The sequence below is a fragment of the Rutilus rutilus genome, assembly GCF_951802725.1.
Source record: "Rutilus rutilus genome assembly, chromosome: 3".
Lineage (NCBI taxonomy): Eukaryota > Metazoa > Chordata > Actinopteri > Cypriniformes > Leuciscidae > Rutilus > Rutilus rutilus.
Genome location: NC_140211.1, coordinates 13,694,470 through 13,705,008, shown reverse-complemented (window position 1 = coordinate 13,705,008; position 10,539 = coordinate 13,694,470). Strand labels below are relative to the sequence as shown.

General features: G+C 37.0%; 1 protein-coding gene across 9 annotated transcripts in view; it reads right to left on the bottom strand.

Moving 5' to 3' along the window:
* The window catches only part of LOC311287795 (A-kinase anchoring protein 13), a 77,697-nt gene that overhangs the window by 30,213 nt on the left and 36,945 nt on the right, over positions 1-10,539 (bottom strand). For all 9 annotated transcript variants that reach the window (XR_014626805.1, XR_014626806.1, XR_014626807.1 and 6 more), the window contains exon 9: positions 2,212-2,275. Coding sequence is in view for 6 of the 9 variants with exons in the window: in XM_084404853.1 (XP_084260979.1) it covers positions 2,212-2,275 (64 nt within the window). In the remaining 3 variants the exon portion in view is untranslated. The remainder of the gene's footprint in view (positions 1-2,211; positions 2,276-10,539) is intronic.

Here is a 10,539-nt window from a genome sequence, read left to right as displayed (position 1 = left end):
CAGTTACGTTTCAATGACAAAAAATGTTCTTGACATGATTCATTTGATGAAGGTGATGTGTCATTTTTTCAAGTACAAAAAAAAAAAACCTGTCCCAGTACCTGGAAATTGAAAACACTGGGGCTCTGTGTTTGCTTCTTAACATTGTTATTAAGTGTTTTTTACATTTTGTACAGGATAAAAGCATTTCAAAACAAACTTCCTGGTTAAACATTAAAGCACACTAGAGTGATAAACCATGTAAATGGTTTCCATATTTTGTCAAATGTGACAAAATACAAAATTATCCGCAAATAATGCTTTTTTTCACTGAAAACCTGAGGTGCAAAGGCTCAGATCAATGAGGCCTATGATCAATCAGTTCCAAAAAGATACAAAACCTGTGCTAATTGAAAGAAAACAAGTCGACAAAAAGATTGACTCCAATATTTGGTGATAATATAGCATAACAAGCAATTTACAAGCTATTTTTAAAAGGCAGGTCATTTTTGAAGGCGTTACAGGGTTTTCAACATAGGTCAAGGGTTAAATTAAATGTAAAATAAAACCTAACTTTATTTCAGCATGGTTTTCAAAGCATTTTACTGTGATGAAACTGCAACGCTGTTAAATGCTGTAAAAAGGTGTCATGCTTACAAGGAAGTGATCAATAAATATAATCCTGCTTCCTGCACTTATAACAATATCGCAGTGATTCCAACTAAGTTGTGTGTTTAAGACAATCCAGTCAGGGGAGTCGAACTGGAAAAAAGAAAGCTATAGGTCTACATATTCACAACAGGACAAACAAATCATTCTGTATGGTTGAAACACACTTTTCATTAAACAGGAGATCTCTCTTTTCAGCACTGCATCATATGTTTGTGGTTTTAATGTTTGTTTTGTTTTTTATATCAGCCACTGCTTGTGTATTGAAGCTGAATACACTGAAGGTACAAGTAAAGTCATCATGCTCCTCTATACAAGCACTAGTTGCTATTACTATCTTCTGTTCCATGCTTCATTTGAGAACTAACAGAGTTCAATCTCTGTAGACACACTCCAACAACGCAACTTCACATCGCAAAGTTCCCGCCTTCCTGAGAAACTAGCAAACCATACATATTGTATAGAAGCCTCAAAGGGACAAAAGTCAAAACAACCTGTTCAATTCTAAGGGTCAGAGAGAGGGTGGAAATGTTTTTGCTAGAAGAAACTATGACTAACTGTACAGCTTGACTATCCTGTCTAACAGACAGCATCCCGACAGTCATGGACCCTCATAAGTGAACACACATGCCACATTAAATAGAGCTCATCACATGAAGTGCATGAGCAATGTGACTCATGCATGAGCATGATTCAAATAGAAAATTGTTAACATGTTGCTAAGCTTACGCATAAGCATAAAAAAAGCATAAACATACCTAGGAACAGTTTAAGATCATAAAAGTAGACATTAAAAAACTGTTCAAAGGTTCTGAATTAAGACTTTTTAATGTTTTTGAAAGAAGTATCTTATGCTCACCAAGGCTGCATTTATTCAATCAAAAAATACAACTAGTTAACTATTATTACAATTTAAGTTAAGTTTTATGCTTTAAAATGTAATTAATGTAGTTAATTAATTCCTATGATGGTAAATGGAAATAATTATAATAGGCTGATTTGCTGAAACATTTGCAAGAAACATTTCTTATTATTATAAATAATATCAATATTAAGTAATATTATAAAGAAAAATTATGATTTCCACATTATTAAGCAGCAAAAACTGTTTTCAACATATATAATAATAACAACCATTATTAATAATTGAGATTCAATAATAATTTTAAGCAGAAAATCAACATATTAGAATGATTTCTGAAGGATCATGTGACAATGAAGACTGGAGTAATCATGCTGAAAATGTTGCTTTGCCATCACAGGAATAAATTATATTTAAAAAATATATTAAAATAGAAAGCAGCTCTTTTAAATTGTAAAAAAAAAAAAAAACTTTTAAATGATGGTGTTTATTTAGAGTTCATATTTCTCTGGACTCAATGTGGACTTATTTAACCAATTACTGTACTGTAACATTACCTACAGGGTTAAATATACCTACAAATTTAAATATGATTTGTATAATTCCATATGAAGCCATAAGACAAAATAAGACCCTACTAGGTAAACAATAGCATTGATTAACGTCATCGACAATATGATAGCATGGATGTGTTATCTTACCTGTGGACAGGCTGTGTCTCTTCTGAGAAACACTGGAACACAGTGTGTCTTTGTCTCTGTGGATCTGGAGACAGAAAGAGGAAGATATGGTTTTATGCATGTGACTGTCTAACTGGAAAGAATTGCTTGACATACTGAAAAAAATAATAATAAACATCAGATGCATGACAATACAACTTGAATTTGATGGGGAGGGGGGTCAGTTTTTTTCTAATTGCTGAAACGGTCAGTGAAAATGAGGGTTGCTAACAAAAGCATACGCAACAGGGAAACAGAAACAGCAGCTTCGCTCACATATGCTCAGAGACTGCAGCATACATGAAGTTTGAGCTCAGTCTGCGGTTTGTGGAGCCCATAACAGCTGCATCTCACTCATCATAGACCACACACCACCTCACACCAGCCCTAAAGGGCCAAAGGAGGCTTCAGCAATCAGGATCCAATGATGAGATGGTCCCCACAAGCCAGACATCCAAACAAACTATACTGCTGGCTGGATTCAATCCAATTACATAGAAGAAACAAAGGCTGCAAAGGTAAAACCAGCATCTAAAACAGACTCAGCTCAAATATAAGCTATTTTTGTGTGTGAAGAGAAGTTGTGCGCTACAGTAAATTTCCTGTCTTAATCCATAGTTACATTTAATAAAAAAAAAAATGTAAAAAAAAAAAAAAAGACTAGTCTTGGAAGTATCAGTATAAATGTGTTGAAAACTACATTGTAGTTTTACACTTTTTGCCCTTAGTTACCAGCAAAAGCGTGTTTATGAACATATGGAGCTAAAGGAGAAAACATTAGCATGTAGGCTAACTATAGGCTGAAAAACTGCCATAGGTATATGAAGTTCACAGGTGTGCACTTTTTTGAAAAGCTTCGATTGTTGCTCATTTTTAATACTAGCCTATAAACATACCTGTGGCAACACATTAGTTGAATTGTGCAATATGTTAATACCAAGTGTGCCTCGAGTCCTGAAAAGTGAAGCCAGAACGTTTCGATCGCACCCATGTAATCTAATGGGACGCGAGACAAACTAAACTAATCAAATTGAAATTACAAGTCAAATTTTTTTTTTTCCAAAGATGGTTTCTGTCATTTTTTTGGAAGTTTGTATCATGCTGATGTAAGTTCAAGTGTTCTTTTTTTAAATAAGTTTGGTTTTAGTTAGTTATTTGACGCTATAAAAACGAGAGTGTGACTTCATGATTGACAGCTGTGATTGAGAGCTTGCCAGAGGGAACTTTTTTCGGGATTTTCGAGAGGAGATTGGAGCTTCAACTTTAATTTCTACATTTCCATAACTGATTCTGAGGGAGAGTGGGCGGGGCTCCAAGATGTCAGCACCATATTTGGGCATTGGCTGCTTCACTTCTCTACAATGGAAGAGATTGAAGGTGGTAGTCTGTATTTTTTTACACCTAGTTGCACAGCAACCCACACGCTAGTGAACTGCAAGTAGGAGCCGTTTACACAACACCGTTTTACAACTAAAAACTGGGAACTTTTTATGGGTTTTGACCGTTCATTGATTTACGCAACAAGGGCGTTTGGGTGCCTGAAAATGCAAACTTTTGAAAGTCGTTTTGACGACTTTGTCGCCTGTACGCGAAACACATCAAGTAAGAGCTGTTGAGTTTTCAGTATGTCGCTGTTGTGTAGAACAGGCAGAACCATTTATTGCAATTATTATAGTAGTAAATACTATTTATTATACGCCACAGGTCAAAAATTTGGGGTCATTTGGGGTCAGTATTTACTTTTATTCAGCAAGGACACATTTAAAAGATGTTACGAAATATTCATATTTCAATATAATGCTGTTCTTTCTATTCATTAAACACACAAAGAATATTCCACAAAAATATTCAGCTAAATTATTATTATTTTTTAACATTACATTTTATAAAACGTCAAAATAGAAAAATATTATTTTAAATTGTAATAATATTTGGAAATATTACTGTTTTACAGTATTTTTGATCAAGTAAACGTAGCCCTTGTGAGTATAAGATACTTGTTTTAAAAACATTTCAAAATCTTACATTGTTTTATGTACATAAACGTAATTCGTCTTTTATCACATTGCTGATGTCGACATAAAAAAGCACTATAGAATGAGTGTGTTTTGCCATACCTAATTTATTTTAAGCAAACTTAGTCACATATATCTTGGAACTAAAAAGCATTAAAGTCATGGAGCATTAGCATTTCTTGTGTATCTAGTATACTGTACTTCCTTTTTCAAAGACCAGTTTCAGTCTGTATTAAGAGGTCCAAACACTGCCATGCCTGATTGCCTACTATATGTCAGCTTTTGATCTGAGGCACTGAAAGGGTGAATACATACAGTCTGTTGGAAATGTTTACACAGATCTCATGTTACGGGCAGTACTGGTACTGAACAGCAACCTGTACAAAGCTCCCACAATAGAAAGCCTGTATTAAAGCGACCTGCACAGCTGATGGTTATTCACTCGGCTGGAAAGCACAGTGAAAAGCTCTTTCGCCTTTGTTATAATCCAGCTACAGGGTCACACAGGTGATTCAAGATGGGACGGGGGAGAAAGATGGTCAGCAAAGGATACCAAGAGGGAGGGAATACAGGAGAAAAACGTGAAGAAAAAGGACGAACGAGAGACATCGCTTCTGATTTGACCCAGGAGCAGCTCACATTTCCAGCCTGGCCAGGGAATAATTATGTTCACACCCTTTGAGCTTGTCAAAAAGCAAGTAGCTATGCACAGTTTTAAAGCAATTAACAATGCACAACACTCCATTGATGAGCACGTCCATGCCAGGGCTCTGACTATCGACTGTGTGCCTCTGGGAAGGAGAACACTGCTGTCTGTTGTCCCGAGCACAGACCCTGCCTACAGACAGGCCACAAAGCACAAGCACACACTCTTTGGGTTATTTGTAGCAGTTCCCATCATAGTGTGATGGTATCTCACATCCACTGTCGCTGAAAAACAAATACTCTGATGTAAAAAAGATTATAAATGAAAAAGAGCTGGGTTTTTTTACGCATAGGTGTCAGCGGTCAAACTATAAATGAGATCTACAGTTGTCAGTTTGTGACCTGGTAAATTGAGGGTTTGTGTAATTGTAAAGTGTACGCGATGCTTTCGTTGGATACATTTCTCCTTTTGGGATTTTAGATTTGCTCACACTAAAATCATATGTCCAGGGGTAAAAAGACAGCCTGTAGAGACATTTAATGTGGACTGTGAGATGATTAAAAAAAAAATAATAATAATTATTATATATATATATATATATATATATATATATATATATATATATATATATATATATATATATATATATTATGCACAAAACAATTACAGCCATTTATCATCTGATTTGTAAGTCGCTTTGGATAAAAGCGTCTGCTAAATGACTAAATGTAAATGTAAATACACTACCATCAAAAAGTATGGCGCTGGTAAGATTTTTAATGTTTTTGAAAGAAGTCTCTTATATGGTCACCAAGTTTACCAAATTATTTGATTAAAAAAACTGCAATATTGTGAAATATCATACAATTTAAAGTAATAGTTTTCTATTCTAATATGTTTTAAAATGTAACGTAATGTATTCCTCTGATGGTAAAGCTGAATTTTCAGCATCATTACTCCAATTTTCAGTGTCACATGATCCTTCAGAAATCATTAATATACAGATTTTCTGTTCAAGAAACATTTCTTAAAATTGTTATGAAAACCATGATATATATTTCTGGATTCTTTGATGAACAGAATGTTTAAAAAACAGCATTTATTTGGAATAGAAAACTTTTGTAACATTATAAATGTATTTACTGTTACTCAATTTAATAGTTACATCTTTGCTGAAATTTTTATATATAGAGATATAGATACAGATAAAGAGGGACTTCATTCAACTTGCGATAGTATATGCTTTACACCCTTAAAAAATAAATGTTCTTTATTGGCATTAAAGGTTTAATGAAGAACCTTTAACATCCATGTGTAACGGAGGCCAGCTAGTAGTTGCTGTGTGAGTAAACCTCACTCCTCTGATCTCAATAGGTGCTCTAGCGGCAGATGCTAGGGGCTGCAGTCTTTAGCCTCCTTGTTAGAGCGCCTGACTCTCACACCGGAGACCTGGGTTCGAGGCCCACACAGAGCGGGGCGACTAGGACCCGGGTAGAGGGGTTACAGCCAGCAGCCATATCACCCTGTAGCCCAAGACTGGTTGCCCACTGAAGCTAAGCAGGGCTGAGCCTGGTTAGTACCTGGATGGGAGACCTCCTGGGAAAAACCAGGTTGCTGCTGGAAGAGGTGTTAGAGAGGCCAGCAGGGGGCGCTCACCCTGTGGTCTGTGTGGGTCCTAATGCCCCAGTATAGTGACGGGGACACTATACTGCCAAAAGAGCTCCGTCCTTCGAATGAGACGTTAAACCGAAGTCCTGACTCTCTGTGGTCATTAAAAATCCCAGGATGTCCTTCGAAAAAGAGTAGGGGTGTAACCTCGGCATCCTGGCCAAAATTGCCCCTTGGCCTCTGTCTATCATGGCCTCCTAATCATCCTCATATACTGATTGGCTTCATCACTGTCTCCTCTCCACCAGTAAGCTGGTGTGTGGTGGGCGTTCTGGCGCAATATGGCTGCCGTCGCATCATCCAAGTGGATGCTGCACATTGATGGTGGTTGAGGAGATTCCCCCTTCTATGTAAAGCGCTTTGAGGTCTCAGAAAAAGCGCTATATAAATGTAACGAATTATTATTAATTATTATTATTATTATTATTATTACTACATTGGTGTCGTGACCCGGATGGGAGTGAGGTTTAGGGGGGTGAGTGTAACGGAGTGTATTTAAGAGTAAATGGAGTTGCATTCGTCAAGTTGCCATTAATTTCACTTTACTCAGTTCAAAATGCACTTTCTGAAAAATTAGCTTGAATCCATAAATAACGACAAGAGGCAAACATAGAGCTATAGTACAGCAGTTAGCACACAAACTCCTGACACATTGAGCTGTGAAGCTCATGCAGGCAATGCAGGTTTGAGGCATTTCCAATCTGATAAAGGAGAAAAAGCACATTGTAACATCAAATAGAAAACTGCATTATTAACTGCACGTCAACCCCTATATTATATGATGCTCTAAATACACTGCACATATCTCTGCAGTTTCAAACCACTCTCCATAACACAGGCCCAAACCCTGAAGTCTGTTCAGAGCCAAACATGGCCCAATGTCCCTTTCCAGGATCTGGCACCACTGCCGTTCTCACTGCATATTTGCGGCGCTAGGAGAGAGACCAAAAAGGCAGTGCCAGCAGACTCCGTTGAACACAGAGAATTCAGAAGTGTACCCAATAAAAACACATCTGGTTTGAAAGTGCACAGACTGTGCGCTGGCTCTGGATGCATGCAGCGGGAACAAAAGCTGTGATACAAAAGCAATTGCTTTGGGAATAAATTTATGGCACGATAAGAACACGTTAATCAGCAAGTGGGACATTTTGAATCAAATTTTTGGGCCTGACGTTGCTATGTTCCTACAGGACCATTTTTGTTCCCAAGATTGCGGTGTTTAATCTGTGCAAAGCTCCAAAATCTCCAGTTAGTGCTGATTGTAAAGATGGTGATTTTTAGTTGCAGTACAGCGCTATGTAGGCACTTGGCCGGCGGCCCGTTTCCATCATTCTCTCCAGGCTAAGAGCCAAAGGAAACCGTTAGGATTTGAGCAGCGGCTCCCAGACTGTCACCAAACTGAGCCGCCCCTTCGACTCACGCAGTTCTTGACCTCCACATGCATGCGCAAACACACACACACTCATGCACAAACTCCATTTACAGGCAAAACATTGTATCTGAGCTTTCCCAGAGGCATTGCTCCAACCCAACAGCCATCCAGACTTTAGGAGTCATTAAGAACGGAAGGCTCTTAAATCCATCTAGAGAAATGTACTGAATCAAATGTGCTAGATTGAAGTCTTTAAGGAACAGTATTCGCAATCTATTTTACTTCTGAAATACAGTACAGTTTAAAAGTTTGGGGACAGTACTTCTTTTCTTTTCTTTTTTTTTAAGGAAATTAATACTTGGTGGATGCATTAAATTGATCAAAAGTGACAAAAATATATCTTTTGAACCTTCTATTCATCAAAAAATCATGATAAAAATGTATCATGGTTTCCATAAATATATTAAGCAGTACGGCCGTTTTCAACATTGATAATAATAAGAATTGTTTCTTGAGCAGCACATCAGCATATTAGAAGGATTTCTGAAGGATCATGTGACACTGAAGACTGGAGTAATGATGCTGAAGATTGAGCTTTGCATCACAGGAATAAATTACATTTTCAAATAAATTCAAAGAGAAAACCATTATTTTAAATGGTAATAATATTTCAAAATATTACAATTCTCACTGTATTTTTGATAAAGGTGATGAGGCATCCTCATCCTTGGTGAGGCATCCTCTTCTTTCAAAAACATGAACAATCTTACAGACTCCAAACATTTGAATGGAAGTGTATGAAGTATTTCTGAGTGGAAAAACCATATTCAATGAGAAAAAAAATGAGTGGTGTGGGACTTAATTTATCAATCAGGAATTAACTTGATTTTGGAAAGTGGACTATGACAAAAGGTTGAAAAATAAGAGTGATTGATCAACTCAAAAGGAAAGTATTGTACTTCTTAAGAATAATGTGCAATGATGAATCATTTACCATAAAACTGAATTCTGTTTATGTTGACTTAAGTGTATTGAATCAACTGTGCTGAATCAAATAAATTGCCATGTGAGAGAACAGTTACATTTGAGATACACAAAAGCGTTATGCCGGTAACATTGAACACATACAGTTCAATAGCTTATTGAGAACTTAAGGATTTGAGGCTGGAAAGAAGTGACATCTGTGCTAATGGCTGTAAAGACAGATCAAGCCTCACGTCTTCAGTGCCTGATCAAACTGGCAGATCAGTGCTTCAGGGTATTTGTCTGTTGAACCAAATTAAACGGCTGAAAACAAGCCGCACCTTGTGCACACACACACACACACACACACTTTTCAGACTGTATGACATGAAGTGTAAATGCCAGATGTCTCAACAAAAGAGCTATGAATCAACAAATAAGACACGACACTGTTTGAGCACACCGAAAGAACAGCTGACTGCAGAGATTCCTGAATGGGACGCCAAAGAGCATGTCTATCACATTTGGCAAAAACAGACGCTTTCTAGAAGCAGAAACTTAACCTTAGCTTGGAAATACACTGCAAGTTATTGATAATCTTTGACTCCTATGAAAAACATATACCATTTATAATCAGTACATGCAGTATACAGGAAAGATCATAAGTCTTGCGATCTGTTCTGAAACTCTAAACTCAAACATTTCTCATCACAGTCTTCCAAGATCAACGTATCTAATTGTTGATGGTGTCCACATTTATTTTATAACACTGTATTCTTACAACATATCTCTCAACTTTGCTATTTTATGCTATAATCCAAATACAAAATGTACAACTACTGATATACTCAACTAGAATAGATATGTTAAGCATTGTAATGCTTGCTAATGAATTATAAAACAACATTACAGCACAAGACTTGTGCTGTGGACCTCAAGTTTAAAACCAACAAGTTATATTATATAAAGTCCTAATGCAACAGCACTGAATGGCAACATTTCAGATCTCCTTACCTTGATCAAAACTACATCCACAGTTCTCTCTCCTTTGGCACACAAACTATACCTCCGCTTGTATCGTTCGTACATCTTTCCAACACACGCGAGGAGAAACTGTGACACTGAACAAAGCTTATTTCCCACATGAGGTCCTGACAGGCACAATCTCTATGGCTCAAGCGTTTGGAAAAATGAGACGCTCCTAATCTTTCACATCTGTGTGAAGGGCCGGCCCCTTTCCCTCGCTCATCCCCCACTCCCCTCTTCTCCCTCTCTCTCTCTCTCTCTCTCTCTCTCTCTCTCACACAGACAGTCGCATATGCAAACAGTCTCTTTTCCTCTTTCTTTGCGCCTACCACACCATCCCAACCCTATCGGCTCTTTCTCACACATCTGCACATGGGTCATTCCTGCTATGCAGTGCATTTTCCCCATGTGTTTTAATAAATTTGGATCAACTATTACTTACACAATTTATATAGTTTGGTTCACAATTAAGTGACCATGAATTTAAACTCATTGCCTTGAGGAGCAGATGTTTATATTCACAGTGCATCTGCTCTGCAAGGAAATTAGTTTAAGATCTTGGTCACTTAATTGTGAACCAAACTATATAAATTGTGAATATAATATTTAAAACTAATATA